Source organism: Ovis aries, chromosome 15 (assembly GCF_016772045.2).
Source record: "Ovis aries strain OAR_USU_Benz2616 breed Rambouillet chromosome 15, ARS-UI_Ramb_v3.0, whole genome shotgun sequence".
Taxonomy (NCBI): domain Eukaryota; kingdom Metazoa; phylum Chordata; class Mammalia; order Artiodactyla; family Bovidae; genus Ovis; species Ovis aries.
In genome coordinates, this window is record NC_056068.1 from 48,108,199 (window position 1) to 48,124,804 (window position 16,606).

At 39.2% G+C, this 16,606-nt stretch overlaps 1 protein-coding gene and 2 pseudogenes across 1 annotated transcript in view; all 3 read left to right on the forward strand.

The window, feature by feature from the left end:
- Positions 1-675: 675 nt before the first annotated feature.
- Positions 676-16,606, forward strand: part of LOC101104426 (olfactory receptor 52A5-like) — a 45,790-nt gene continuing 29,859 nt past the window's right edge. Inside the window, exon 1 of the mRNA XM_042232791.2 lies at positions 676-854. Within this exon, the coding sequence (XP_042088725.2) occupies positions 825-854 (30 nt within the window). The 5' untranslated portion in view covers positions 676-824. The remainder of the gene's footprint in view (positions 855-16,606) is intronic.
- On the forward strand, positions 741-16,393 carry LOC132657878 (olfactory receptor 52A1-like; annotated as a pseudogene).
- LOC101103670 (olfactory receptor 51I2-like) lies at positions 1,681-8,247 on the forward strand (annotated as a pseudogene).

The following is a 16,606-nucleotide window of genomic DNA, read 5'->3' on the forward strand; positions in this document are numbered from 1 at the left end:
CTTGCTTCCCCTGCCAATCAATTAAGCACATATAAGGAGAGGTAGCAAGTATACCCATGGAGAAGGCAATGGCAGCCCACTCCAGTACTCTTGCCTGGAAAAATCCCATGGACGGAGGAGCCTCATGGGCTGCAGTCCATGGGGTCACACAGAGTCAGACACGTCTGAAGTGACTTAGCAGCAGCAGCAGCAACTATATCCACAGCCCAGTGGGAAGGAAACAGCAGGAGAGGGATGCATGGATTGATGTGCCTGCTCTCAGTTCCACCTGAGTAAGTACCTGATATGTAGGACCAGCTGTAGTTAAGCCCAATGTTGTGCTGGTTCTGGTTTGTACCAGTTTGAGGAAGCTGGTTACAGACACATCACATATCGTCTCTGCATTCAGTGGTATCATGTTGGTTGCTTGAAACTGCTCAGCATGGGAGTATTCAAAGAAGTTGGCAATGGGTACAGGTCAAGGCATTTTTATTCAGAGAACTGATTGGTAAACATTTACCGTCACTCGAGTGGTTATACTTTACAAAAAGTGCTAGCTCAACAGGAGAGGAAGACTTCCTCACTCACCACACCCATCGTTGAGCCAATCCTGAAATCTATCTTTGACCCCTATCTTAATACACAAGGCTTTGTTACAAGTGAGTAGAATTTTAGTGTGTATAAACTTGTTCCTAGATAAAGAACCCTGGTCCTGAGCCCTAGTACCAACATCACACTCAGCTTGATGGCTGATGGCTTTGGTGATATTCTCAACTTGGATTCCAGATTTCAACAAGAGACACTGACCCTTCTGCAAAAAAAAAGAGAAGCGCTCCCCATTGTCCATGGATAGCAAGTGGAGAAAGAATGAACTGGTAAGTTTAAAAAAAGACATTGGAAAATATTAAGAACTGGAAGAAACCTTCCCTCTTTTCTAATATATTAAATTGTTTTTATTTCATGTGTGAATATTTGAAAAGTGAAAGTGTTAGTCACTCAGTTGTGTACAACTCTTTGCGATCCCATGGATTGTCCATGGAATTCTCCAGGCAAGAATATTGGGTTGGATAACCGTTCCCTTCTCCACGGGATCTTGTCGACCCCTGTATCAAACGCAGGTCTCCTGCATCACAGGCAGATTCTTTATCATCTGAACCATTTACTATGTTCCAAATATAATCCAAATATAATAGTAAACAGCATATATTATGTTGTATTATTATTATTACTGTGTTTATATCACAATGTTGAATCTAAGATAACTTAAGTGACTTTCCCAAGGCCATAAGTCTATTAAAAGAACTATGAATTATCTTTATTATTTTCTTGCATTAATTTTGCTACTAATTCAATCTTGCTCAAGCTACAGAAACCTAACAGATCCTTCAGTTATCAATTTCCACATGAAGCTGTCATCTCTATGCTTATTATCATTGCCTTTCACTGCCATAAATAATCTTGCTTGATATTTCTATTAATGTACAGATTTCTATTATACAAAGAAGTGTTTAGCTTGTAGTTCATGTAGGACCACTCTTCCACACATCTACTCAGATTTATCTTCCATATACTGTGGTTTGCATATTCTCTTGTTTTAGAAATAAGCTTTCCATTTCTTTTGTAAGAAAATACCCTCAGTATGACTGTCAGGAGCTCAGGATTTAATGTATAATAACTAACAACTTATTTTCCAGTGTTCATGTGCTTCCTCCTCGGATGAAGTCCCATCAAGACATTTACAATAGCTCTATTGAGTTCACACCTGCAACATTCACTCTTGTTGGATCCCAGGGCTTGAAGCAGAGCACATCTGGATATCTATACCATTCTGCCTGATGTACACTATCATTTTCCTAGGAAATAGCATCATTCTTCACATCGTCCTGTTTGATCCTGCTTTGCACCAACCCATGTACTTCTTTCTGGCCATGTTGGCCTTTGTGGAACTTGGTGTCTCTGTTTCCACCCTGCCCACTGTATTGGGCATTTTCCTCTTTGGCATTAACAATATAAGTTGTCTGCTATAGATGTTTTCCATGCATTCTTTTACCCTCATGGAATCAGTTGCCCTACTGGCCATGTCTGTAGACCACTTTGTGGCCATATACAGCCCGCTGCGATATACCATCATTCTGACAATTCTCCGCATCAGCAAGATGGGTATCACCATTGCCTGTCACAGTGTGGTGATCATGTTCCCACTGCTTCTTCTCCTGAAACGTCTGCTCTTCTGCAGCCACAATACCCTCACACACTGTTACTGCCTCCACTCAGATCTGATCGAGTTGCCCTGTGGAGACACCCACCCCAAGAGCATCTTGGGTCTCTTTGTCATTTCCTTCACGTTTGGGCTAGACTCATTGCTGATAGTGATTTCTTACACACTGATTCTTCACACAGCACTGGGTATTGCTCCTGGGGCAGGACGGTGGAGGGCTCTGAACGCCTGTGTGTCACACACCTCAGCTGTGCTTGTGGACTATGTGCCCATAACCTTCTTTCCCTGATACATCGCTTTGGGCACCATTTACCTCTATTCCTCCAGACCGTCATGGCCAATGCCTACCTTTTCTTCCCACCTGTGGCCAACCGCATTGTTTATAGCATCAAAACCAAGGAAATTCTCAGGAGCGTTGTTCGACACTGTCTAAAAAGAGGGGTGTGGTATCTCAGAGGATACTCTGAAAACACAGGAACTTGGATCAGAGCTATTGCCTGGATATTAGACTTTCAAATGGGAAAATTATATAGTTTATGATTTCTTGTGAGTGAACTATAAACTTTAGTAGATGAAGAGAAATAGCTCAACCCATTTCTCCTGATAATAGAGAATACCATTACTCTGAAGTATACTTACAGAAGGAAGTATGGGACGCGGGCATGTCTTTTTTTTTTCCCTGTGAGGACATCATTTTACTGTTGAATCCTTGAATATTTTATTCATTTGTGTTTCTCCCTGGAAATGGGTAGATAAATACTATAAATTTTGTTTGTTTGTTTCCTGGTACATGTAATTTAGTGACATGTTTTGTGAGTGAAAAGAATCAAGACACAAGAGAATTAATTGTATCATTTCATTTATATAAAACTTTAGAATAAGTATAACTAACTTAATGTAAAGAAAATCAGAACAGTGGTTACTTCTGATGGATGCAGAGGTGAGAAAATGACTGCGGAAACATATGATGAAATCTCTGGAAAGATATACATGTTCTATGTTATGTTCTATATAAGTTACACATATGTACCCATTTGTCAAAATAGTATAGCTAAACTAAGCCTTGTGCATTTCAGTATATGTCAAAATTACCTGCAAACCTCTTGACAATAATGATAAAAAGATAATAACAATAATAATTGGGTTGCACAGTGGGTGAAATTATGGAAAATATGAGAATGGTATATTGTTAATATAACAATGAAAACTTGTTGAAGCTGGTTGATGGGTAGATGAAAGTTTATTATAATAGTCTGTTTACTCTGTATGTTTGCAATTTTTGTAATAATTTTTAAAAATATACTAGTGGAGAATTCCTATCAAGATGGTGGAGTGGGAGAAAACAAAATTCATCTCTCTCCCACAAAGAAATCAAAAATATATCTACATGTGGAGCAATTCTTGCTGAAAATTAACTGCAGACTGGTAGAAAGACTCTTGTAGCTACTGAGGCTTTAAGAAAAATTGCATGGAAGCGTGGAAGTGGGTAATTAGAGAGGACACATGAGATCAGGTCATGACCTGTGCCACTGTAAGGGGACATGGAGGAGGGGGATTACATGGGTAGAAGCCCTCCCTGGGGTGTGAGTGGTTTGAGTCATATATTGGGCACTGCCAACTGCAGCCCTGAAGTCTGACACCAGGAGAAAGACAAGTCCCTTTGGCTGGCTGGAGGGCTGGTGGGACTAATAGGATGGCTGTGGGAAGCCTGGACTCTGCTCTTGAGGAGCAAGGGCACACATGCTTGCTTACTCCTGAAGCATGGCAGAGATAGCGGATTTGTTCACCTGAATTATTTAATAGTAGGGTGTGTGTCCTCAGCCACCTCTGACTCTTCGCCATCCCATGGGCTGCAGCCCGCCAGGCTCCCCAGTCCATGGAGTTTTCCAGGCCAGAATACTGGAGCGGGTTGCCATTTCCTTCTCCAATTTAGCAGTAGACCTGCTCCTTATCAACAGGAAGGTACATAGAGAAGAAACAAGCTGATGCAGCCCCCTCAGGCAGGGCCTGTATGACTCAGCTTTTACATTTTTCCCCCTAGATGCTTTTGACTTTCCACAAACTACAGTGAATACCCACATAAATCATTCAGTCTTGAATGATAACCAGTCAGTTAAGAGAGGCTACTGTCTTATAACAAAAGTTAAGTGTAAAAGGTGACATGTGGCATCATTTATATATGCATATTTTCTGCTTTTGTATACTCAATGTATTTTTTTCCCATTTTTCAAATATCTGTCTTTAGAAGTACTCAATTCAGTGAAATCATAAAAATGGAATAGGATATTTTTAATAAATTTTTCTTAAATTTTAATAAATTTTTCTTAAATTTTCAATGTAGTTGAAATGACATTCCACAGTAGTAAATACTGGTAATCCCCATGATAATCCCATAAATTAGATACTATTACTAATCTTGTTATACAAATTAAGAATCTAAGAGAATTTACGTAAATTTTTCAAAGCCACACAATGAAAAATTGTTCTTGCCAAAACCGTCTGCAATTTCGTGTTAAACAGTTGAATCAGACTTAAGTTCAAAATCTAATTTTTTTCACTATTAATATCTATGGAATGTTGCTAGTGACTTGACCTGTTTGAATTTAGTTTTTTTCATTTGTAAACACAATATAAAACAGTTTAGCTTTGGCTTAAAGATTAAATGATTCATATAAAGCAGTAAGCATAGTTTCTGGTAGAATTTGCTCAAAAAGTACTTAAACTTTATTGTAGTCATTACTTTCCCACCAAATCTGATAAAAGTCTGTGAATCACACAGCCAAAATTCACAATGCCTATATATTCTGATTTTTAGGTTCAGTAATATCACAATGCTGTTGCTGCTGCTGCTAAGTTGCTTCAGTCGTATCTGACTCTGTGCAACTCCATAGACGGCAGCCCACCAGGCACCCCCGTCCCTGGGATTTGCCAGGCAAGAACACTGGAGTGGGTTGCCATTTCCTTCTAGAAGTCATAAATTTGAAAAAATCTCTATACAGTGTACTATACTATGTGATTTACATAGATTAAGATAATTTAATCTATAGAAAAAAATATGAAGCCATTGCTAGTTTTTCTTACATGGTGCAGCTACAAAAATGGAAATGTAGACAACAAATATCATGCCTCATATCATAGAAATATTAAGTGGCAGAATCCAGATTAAAAACTAGACAACTCAAAAACACATTCTTTAACCAATCATATAATGAGGAATATCATAAAATAATTAAATATCATTAAATTCAAGTCCAATTTAAATAATGGAATATGGAGAATATCAGGAAATTATATAGACCATTTTTCTCCTTTGATATTCATAAGAACACCATTTATTGACCTCTGTTTCCTCTAATTATGGTTATATAATGATCATATCTAAATGATTCTTTAAGAGGATCATTATAAAATGAGTCTCTGCTTAACACCAGTCTATCTGACCAGAAAACAAGTCTATAGGTTTTACTCTGCTGAAGACCAAGACTGCTAGATTGGTGTATGCTTCATAGTGGATGCATATCTGTACTTTTGGTAAACAAATTAGGATTTATGATCCTTTAAAAAATATCCAGTAGCCTAACCACTCCTTAACTATCCCCAAAATCTAGATAGGTATAGACCTAGGCATGAAGATACTTGCAAATGTTACAGTGAAGTTGGAAATAACATTTTTTTAAACCTATCTTGGAGTTAAATGACATGCCCAGGAACAGTTTATCATAGCATGAACTAAAATTTCAATGTGCAATTTTGGCCCTATGTACCTAGACTGAGTGAGAACATCTCATCTGGAGAAATTGTTATATGAGTTGGCATAATGAAGGTGATAAATAAATTATCTCAAGTAGATAGGATTGCAAGCATGTTTGCACAGTTTGAGGCTGAAAAGGATCCAGGATAGAACTGTAGGGAGTATAAAATGGATGGGGGCAGAATAAGTGAAGGAGATGAAGAGGCACCAAGTACCAGATATAAAATGAAAAAGCACAAGGAAATACATTACAGCACAGGAAATATCATTAATATTTTATAAAACCTTTGGTGTATAATCTATAAGAGTATCAACATGTCTACATTTAAGTGGACTTGAGGTTAATTTGCAAATGAGAACATCACAAAGAAAGTTAACTAATTGAAAGAAAACTTGTATATATAAATTTTTTTGTATTTAGCCTGTGAGAGAAAAGAGGAGAGCGAGAAGGTATGTTATCTGCAAGTTATAGAAATGGTTTCAGGGAATATTACATGTGAATGAACCCAAGAGGAATTAATCAAAATCTGTTAGGTCCCTTGTGGTTACTCTAGTGGCTAATAAATCCCTGATTCTAAATTCCCAACTCTGTTTTCTCCAAACATTCATTAGGGGGTATTAAAATTGGTGACTAGCAATTTTCCTCCCCAATTTGAACCAATAAATTTATGCTGTACCCAAGAATAACTCAGACTTTGCTCAGAGTTTTGTTGGGCAATGAGCACACAAACATCATCTCAGGCAGAAATGGAGAAGAAGAGTGTCTGTATCCAGAATGAAAATAAAATATGAAGAAATATTCCAGAGTTTTTCACATGTTGCATATGGCCCCAGCACCAAAAGGATTAGAATGCATAACATTGTCTGTGTGCTGATATAGAGGGGACAGATCCAAACAGGCACTGCAGAACAGAACACGAGGGCATGAGACTGCAATCTCAGGTGGAAGAAAGAGTCGAGCAATGAGAAATTGTGGATGCAGGTATCAGTCAAGAGCAGCAATGGCTCCCAATAGCTATTGACAAGTAAGTCCTCCTATTCCTAAATTAACTTCTGTAATATTCCATTATCAGCTTTTCCACAATAATCACTCCATCCCATCAGTCCTGTACTCACTTACGGATACCTGCCTGTCATCCCACTGTTTATACTATCATGTGATGCTCACATGACAATTCCTTACCTTTGAAGAAGTCAGATACTATGTTTATACTTAAAGGAATCCTATTCTCATTCTGATCACTTCTGGGGAAAAACTTTACCCTTATTAGAAAAGAGTCAGCCATCTATGGGTTGGACAGTCACTGAACTAAGCACTGGGGATCAAACATGCCAAAATCAAAGTAGTTAATTCATTAAGTCTATTCCAGCTATTTGTCAGCAAATACACGGTTTCTGCCATAAAATGGCCCGACTGACTTCATTCTTTCACTTGATGTTTAGCAACATAAATCACAGCTGTCCTAGCATTTGCTGGTATGTTTATTGATGCTAAGTATAAGGTTAGATGATACCTTATGAGCTTGCTGACATAAAGTAACTAGCTTTACATTTGACTCTTTTAAAAAAACCTGTTCTTTCATCCTTTATTTTCTAATGAATATGCTTTGCTTGAACTCAAAAAAATGACTCCTCTTCCAAGTTACCTATACTGTATTAAGAGTTAATGAACCTAAAGTGGACAAATCTCATGCTTATGGGAGCTCTGACCAGTGTAAACCCAAGAAATTAGCCTCAGTTTGGCTACGTTACACATTTACTCATTTCCCCATATCTTGTAGTTAAGAATGAGTCCTCCTGTCCCTATCATTTCTGCTGCTGATTTTCTTGAGTCCCAGAGATTCCTCCTTCTGCACTAATGTGTATTATAGAACTTCAACTATTTTGAGCACACAACTAATTTTAATGATTTCAGCTGAAGAAATATAAGCAAAATATAACACAGCTTTATGAGAAATGTAGAAAGTGGCAAAGAACTTTGACCAGGATTGCCACAAATATGTGAATTTGAATGATCTTTTCTAACTCTTTACATTCTTTTGAAAAATCATCCAGTCTTATACAGAAGAGATAACTTAAATAACTAAGGACATTATGCTCATTGATGTCAACTGTTTTTATCTCTATTTTTCTTTCATAAGGAGCCATTTAAAATAAAATACTAATCAGAGTCTGAGAATCTGCTCATGCAAACTGTTCCTGACTTAAAGACAATTGAGAATAATAGAGTGATTGAGCAGTATCTAGAGTGTACACTATTCATCAAACTGATTAAAATGCAATCTACAAGCAAAATAAACAAGTCTATTATTTTTTCTTTGTCTGTAGGTCTGGAAAGAGAAAAATAAGTCAGCAATTTATTCTATTACCTGTGTGGTTTAGTTGGTGTTACTGAGGTTGGCTGGCTATGAACATAACATCTTATTGTGGCACAGTGTTTGTGGATGGACTTCCTAAACAGTGATGTGGCTTGTGAATCTGTATTTTCCCGTCAATATTATGAAGGAGATGGATGATATGATCTCAGAGTTCAGCTAAAATCAGAAAATATGAAGATTTGGCATAAAAATAGATAGTACAATGCTGCTGCTGCTAAGTCACTTCAGTCGTATCTGACTCTGTGCGACCCCATAGATGGCAGCCCATCAGGCTCCCCTGTGTCTGGGATTCTCCAAGCAAGAACACTGGAGTGGGTTGCCATTTCCTTCTCCAATGCATGAAATTGAAATGTGAAAGGGAAGTCGCTCAGTTGTGTCCAACTCTTTGCGATCCCATGGACTGCAGCCTACCAGGCTCCTCCCTCCATGGGATTTGCCAGGCAAGAGTACTGGAGTGGGGTGCCATCACCTTCTCCGAGATAGTACAATAGCACAGACTAATTTGTTTGCATCTGGAAATCAAAGACACTATGTCCATTTCCAACATCACAGTCTTCATGCCTTCTGTGTTCATGCTAATAGGGATCCCAGGCCTAGAGTCTGTGCAGTGCTGGATTGGGATTCCATTCTGTGCCATCTACCTCACTGCTGTGATCGGAAATGCCTTGCTTCTGATCATCATCAAATCAGAGCCCAGCCTCCATGAACCCATGTACATTTTCCTAGGCATGCTAGGAGTCACAGATATTGCTCTTAGCACCAGCATTGTGCCCAAAATGCTTGGAATCTTCTGGTTTCATATACCAGAGATATATTTTGACTCTTGCCTGCTTCAAATGTGGCTCATTCACACATTTGAAGGCTTTGAGTCAGGCTTCCTCCTGGCCATGGCCCTGGACCGCTATGTGGCCATCTGTTATCCACTGAGACATGCTGCCATCTTCACCCCCCAGGTAGTTACCCAAATAGCAGCTATGGTAACACTCAGAGCTACCGTTTTTATGACCCCTGGCCTAGTACTGATAAAATGCTGGTTGCACTTTTATCATACAAAAGTTATCTCCCACTGCTACTGTGAGCATATGGCCATTGTAAAATTCTGGCTGCAGAAGATGTCAGGGTCAACAAAATCTATGGTTTGTTTGTGGTTTTCACTGTTGCAGGGTTTGACCTCATATGCATCACATTGTCCTATGTACAGATATTTATCACAGTTTTTCGTTTGCCCCAGAAGGAGGCTAGGTTGAAAGCATTCAATACTTGCATCGCTCACATCTGTGTCTTCCTCCAGTTCTACCTCCTTGCCTTCTTCTCTTTCTTTGCACATAGGTTTGGTTCTCACATCCCCCCTTACATCCATATCCTCTTTTCTAGCATTTACTTGCTGGTCCCTCCGTTTCTCAATCCTCTTGTCTATGGTGCAAAAACCAAGCAGATTCGCATTCATGTGGTAAAAATGTTCTCTTCTTAAAATGTACCATATTTATAGTTTCATTGTTTCTTCTTTGTACCATCAGTTCAGTTCAGTTCAGTTCAGTCACTCAGTCATGTCTGACTCTGCAACCCCATGAATTGCAGCACACTAGGCCTCCCTTTCCATCACCAACTCCCGGAGTTCACTCAGACTCATGTCCATCGAGTCGGTGACCCCATTCAGCCATCTCATCCTCTGTCATCCCCTTCTGCTGGGAGCCTGTGTGAGGAATCTCACCTGTGACAAAGGTCATGAGGAAGGAAGCCCGACAAAACGCAAAGGCATGATCCAGCTTCGGAGGTTCCCGCTTGGTTTTCCTGAACATCTACCCCCAAAAAACCAGACTCTGCCTGCCTTATTGTACTGTGCTTTTCCACTCTTCTGACATTCTCTGGAAAAAAGTTAACTTAGGGCTTCAGTCTCCTGCAAAAGAATGTCTCGGCTTAAAACTCCTCTGATGGCTCTCTAACTTGCCTAACAGTTGGAGACTTTTTACAACTTGTGAATTGTTTACAGCCCAACCATGAGAGGCATGAAGCTTAGGGCATCTTAGAGACACAGAGCCTTTTCTAAAAAGCTAAACATTATATTGGTGACAGGTTTTCACTGTTGACACAGTGACTGCTGCCAGGCCTCCATATCTTTATCTTTTAGGAACCTGAAGGATATTAATCAATGTAATTGGGATATAGAAATAGGAATATAGTAGTTTTAATGTTAGCAACACTAGACTTTTGAGTTAATTACTTTTCTTTGTTATAAATCACTGTACTCCTTTTCATTGTTATAAATTGTTGTATCTTTGCTATGTAAGAATGTAACTTTATTTAGTGCTTTCTGAGAGTGGCACCAGACTTTGGGAAGATAAATAAGTGAACACAAATAAGTCTTCTGGTTGACAAATCCTTATCAGAAAAAAGGCTGTAAAATGTTAATTGGCCCTCTGGCTAGAAGATGATATAAATCACCTAAGACTTGTGTATACAATTAGGTATGCAGAGAAAAAGCCTGGTTTTGATAAGAGACAGGGCTGCTGATGCTGCATAACTTTATATTACCCATTGATCTCTATGTACAATCAAAAAAGGTATAAAAGGCCTTTCTAGACAATAGAGGCCAGGCAAGTCACTGGACTGGTTTCCCCCATGTCTTCTCTTTACTCTAATTTCTGGCTGAATTCCCATCTGGGGCGTGGAGGCTCATCGTGTCTACTTACTTGCCCTGGCTTCTAAGATCCGTAAGAGAGGGAGCCCAAGGCGGGGCACCCTCCGATATTCAAACGGACGCTGGTGGCCTGACGTAGATGGTGCAAACTTCTTGTCTCGAAGTTTTATCGGTTTTCCACGTAAACCAAGTTATTCAGCCTTCTTTCTCCACTTAATTTTCCTACTACACTATTTCTTCCTAATCTAATCTTATATTTCTAAATAAATAAGTTTTTCCTCGCCTACACCATTCACACTTCGAATTACCCTGGATCCACCAGGGCTGGACCCCAGCACCCTTCTCCTCCTGCCCCTAATCGCTCCCAGCGTCAGTCTTTTCCAATGAGTCAGCTCTTAGCATGAGGTGGCCAAAGTATTGGAGTTTCAGCTTTAGCATCAGTCCTTCCAAATGGACTGGCTGGATCTCCTTGCAGTCCAAGGGACTCTCAAAAGTCTTCTCCAACACCACAGTTCAAAAGCATCAATTCTTTGGTGCTCAGCCTTCTTCACAGTCCAACTCTCACATCCATACATGACTACTGAAAAAATCATAACCTTGCCTAGATGGACCTTTGTTGGCAAAGTAATGCCTCTGCTTTTTAATGTGCTATCTAGGTTGGTCATAACTTTCCTTCCAAGAAGTAAGCGTCTTTTAATTTGATGGCTTCAATCACCATCTGCAGTGATTTTGGAGCCCCCAAAAATAAAGTCTGACACTGTTTCCACTGTTTCCCCATCTGTTACTTCAAATAAAATGAAGCAAAAGCATGTAATTTGAGATGCTTTTCTCAAAAGTTGTCTTGTGAAATCTGCCAGGGTGACAGCTAGTTCTCACATCCTCATAGCCCATGAAAACTATCAATGAATAAGATTATGGATCCTATCAGGGTAGTGAGAATGAAAAGTATAGAAAGTGCAAAATAATGAACAACATTTCACTTCCTTTTCTTTGTCTTTCTTTCTTTCTTTCTTTTTTTTTTTTTTTTTTTTTGCCTTTTAGACTCTGGTTCCTCCTCTAAGAATTCTTCTCCAGATAATTCAAAAATTATGCATTTCTCACAGAATTTAAATGCACCCAAGTATTAGTGTTCTGTAGTGTCTAGGTACTCAGTGAAAACAAGTTGTCTACTCTTGTTTCTTGAAGATGTCAGTCATAAAAAAATCAGAGAAAGTGTATCTTAACGTGTTCTTTACCAAAACAACAACAGCAACAACAAATTTTATGGATATGATGAGATAATGATGTTTAAAATTTCAATGAATTTTCAGAGTTACTAAGGAGTGATGAAAAACATGAAAACTCAGGGGTTCTACTTTACATATCAATCATTTTTTTTAGCCCTGTAAGGTTATGTTTTAATTCACTGGATTATCCAACACCTACCATATGTTTTATGCTAGAGAAGAGTGGCATAATGGTAAATTTACACTGTGCTTCAGTTTCATGAATTTGTAATTGATATTAATATTTTTATGGGCTTTGTCACTCAAGCCTCCACAAGAAACAAAATTTCTAGTAGGCCCTGGATATTTTCTAGTAGGATTGACTTCAGATAGAGGAAGAGATCTGATGATGGTGATTTTTCAGCCATCAGTGGCAAGAATTGACTCTTCTGTCACTTGGTGGTGGCTTTCAGGTAAGGTAGCAAAATACATTGATCCTTCTGGCTATTTGCTGTTCCTTAGCTAAATGTTCTGGAGAAGGCAATGGCAACCCACTCTAGTACTTTTACCTGGAAAATCCCATGGGCGGAGGAGTCTGGTAGGCTGCAGTCCATGGGGTTGCTAAGAGTCGGACACAACTGAGTGACTTCACTTTCACTTTTTACTTTCATGCATTGGAGAAGGAAATGGCAACCGACTGCAGTGTTCTTGCCTGGAGAATCCCAGGGACAGGGGAGCCTGGTGGGCTGCCGTCTATGGGGTCACACAGAGTTGGACACGACTGAAGCAACTTAGCAGCAGCAGCAGCAGCAGCTAAATGTTCACTTTGGGAATAATAATATTTGGCATGTCTCCTCCCTCTTCTTCTTGATAGAGAAACCATCTATAGGCTTCAGATATTTTGTGTTGACCCTGTTGGTGTAGTATGTACTCCAACGTGGGAAAGTTGTCTTGACATTCATATCATCCTGGTTTGATGGGAAAATCAGCCTCATTTGGGATTTAGTGAGCAGGTCCATTTTGCTTTCATACTAAGCTATATCATTACACTTATATAGTATAAAGATATAGACAAAAAACAAAAGCAGTCTTGCTAAGTGTGACAACATGGCTGGTCCCAGAGAATATTATGATAGATGAAATACAGTAAGATAGAAAGATATCTGCTGTATAATTTCATTCATATGTGGAATCGAAAAAGCATCAGAAATGTACAAACAGAACAAAACAATAACAGATTCACTCATAGATACAGAGAAGAAACTGGTGGTTGCCAGAGGAGGTGGATTAAGGGGCTGGATGAAATAAATAAAGGGAATTATGAAATAGAAACATCCAATTATAAATGAATAAATTCATGGGATGTAATAGACAGTGTAAGAAATATAATCAATAGCACTTTAATAATTTTATATGGGGACAGATGATTACTAGATTTATCATGGAGGTCATCTCATAATGCATTTAAATATCAAATCACTAAATAGTACACCATAGTGTTATAGGTGAGTTATACATCAATAAAAATTCAGATAACATTTGGTTTTCCATCTCCATTTCTACGTATAATTTCTAAAATTTCCCAAAGAGTATATTCAGTTCAGTTCAGTTCAGTTCAGTCGCTCAGTCGTGTCCGACTCTTTGCGACCCCATGAATCGCAGCAAGCCAGGACTCCCTGTCCATCACCATCTCCTGGAGTTCACTCAGACTCATGTCCATCGAGTCAGTGATGCCATCCAGCCATCTCATCCTCTGTCCTCCCCTTCTCCTCCTGCCCCCAATCCCTCCCAGCATCAGAGTCTTTTCCAATGAGTCAACTCTTCTCATGAGGTGGCCAAAGTACTGGAGTTTCAGCTTTAGCATCATTCCTTCCAAAGAAATCCCAGGGCTGATCTCCTTTAGGATGGACTGGTTGGATCTCCTTGCAGTCCAAGGGACTCTCAAGAGTCTTCTCCAACACCACAGTTCAAAAGCATCAATTCTTCAGCGTTCAGCCTTCTTCACAGTCCAACTCTCACATCCATACATGACCACAGGAGAAACCATAGCCTTGACTAGCCGGACCTTAAATTCTCCAAAAAGCAAAATATGGGGAGACATCAAGAAGGCACGAATTCTACACTCTCTTGCATATGCAATAGACATTAATATCAGGCTTAAAATTTCCATCCTATCACGGTAAAGAACTGCTGGGGTCCAGCCCCAGTGGATCCAGGGAATTCAAAGCGGGGTTGGTGTTGGCGAGGAAAACTTATTTATTTATTAATATAAGATTAGATTAGGAAGAAATAGTGTGGTAGGAAAATTAAGTGGAGAAAGAAGGCTGAATAACTTGGTTTACGTGGGAAGCCAATAAAGTTCCAGACAAGGAGCTTGCACCATCTATTTTAGGCTGCCAACGTCCTCTTGAATATCGGGGGTGCCCTGCCTTGGGCTCCCCCTCGTGTGGATCTTAAAAGCTGGGACAAGTAAATAGGCATGGTAAGCCTCCCCACCCTAGATGGGAATTTAGCCAGAAATTAGAGAGGATACACAGGGGAAACCAGTCCAGCGACTGTCCCATCCTCTATTGTTCAGAGGGCCTTTTATACTTTTTGATTATACATAGAGATCAATGGGCAGCCCAGACTCTTATCAAAACCAGGCTTTTCTCTCTGCGTACCTAGTTGTATACACAAGTCTTAGGTAATTTACATCATCTTCTGGCCAAAAGGGCCAATCAACATTTTACAGCCTATTTTCTAATAAGGGTTTGTCAACCAGAAGACTTATTTGTGTTGACCTTCCCAAAGTCTGGTGCCACTGTCAGAAAACACTAAATAAAGTTACATTCTTACATAGCAAGGACACAAGAGGAGTGCAGTGATATATAACAAAGAGAAGTAATTAACTCAAAAGTCTAGTGTTGCTAACATCAAAACTACTATATATCTTTTTCCATATCCCATTTACATTGATTAACATCCTCCCAGGTGCCCAAAAGATAAAGAATATGGAGACCTGGTGGCAATCATTGAGTCAACAGTGAAAACCCATCACCAATATGATTTTTAGCTCTTAGAAAAGGCTCTGTATCTTAAGATGCTTTAAGCTCTGTGCCTCTCGTGGTTGGGGGGCTGTAAGCAATTCACAAGCTGTAAGAGGTCCTGGGAAACCTGTTAGGCAAGCTAGAGAGCTATCAGAGGGGTTTTAACTGAAACATCCCTTTCAAATGCAGAAGACTAAAGCCCTGATTTGACTTTTTTCAGAGAATATTAGAAGAGTGGAAAAGCAGGCAGATTCTTTTTTTTTTTTTTGGGGGGGGGTGGATGCTCAGGAAATTTCAGGGGGAAAACCTGAGGGCTGATTAGCCTTGCCATCAGAGCTCTGCCACATGACCTTGTCACGGGTGGAATTCCTCACGCTGGCTCCCGGCAAAGAACCATAATACAACTGTTCCAGAACAGTTTCTACATCAGAGTAAGTGAGATCATTTGACTTTTGATGCTTGATACTTTGTGGTTTCAAATTTGCTGTTTTCAGCTAAATCCAGAGGCGAACAATTATCATTCATCTGTATACAGAAACATTAATCAAACAATTTCTCACAATAAGAGCCTAGAAGGACTTTGACAAGACTATTTGAGATGAACTCAGCCAGTTGTTAAGAAGGAGAGTAGCCCGTTCGCGTGACAGGAGGTCACAGTACAGATCAAGTTCTACCTGAATATATGATGACTGCCCAGGATAGTAAAAATTTGTATGTGGATGAATTAACTCTGACAGAGTCATAAAAACTATGAGATTCAGATCTAAACGCCTGATCTGATAGTCCATCTTAACTCCATTAACTCTGAACACTTAAGTAAGTCATAAAACTATGATATTCTGTGGAATCATTCCTGAGATAGTGTCTCCTGAGGTGTTAGAGGGTAATATACAATAATGTTTAAGTCAGGGCTTGCATTGTTCTTGAACAGTTGCTGTTAACTTTTACTTTATCTCCTGATAGTATTAGAATTCCTGGATTATTTTAGGGCCTTTACCTGTAGGAGGAGGAAACTTTTAAGGAAAGACTTGACAGACTGACTTGTTAACATTAACGTGACCATTTACTGCACACATTACCCATCCTGTGCACGCCTCCTTTCTCATTGATGCACTGTGCTTCCCACTGCTATTTTTCCTACCTTCACATTGATTTTGGTGCAATAATCCTTTTCTATTAAAGTCAGATTCCTGTGTAACATTTGTCATTTATTAACTGCTTTGTCTATTTCTTCAACCCCTGAGACCAACTGCTTTTTCAATGCATATCCCTATGTAGTGCTGCGGTAAGAGGGAAAACCACAAAGATTCAGATCACTTATTTTCACATAAAAACAAATTTAATACTTAAAAGGCCTCATGTCTAAATCTTTACACCTCTAACACTTTTGTAAAAATACCAAGGACAA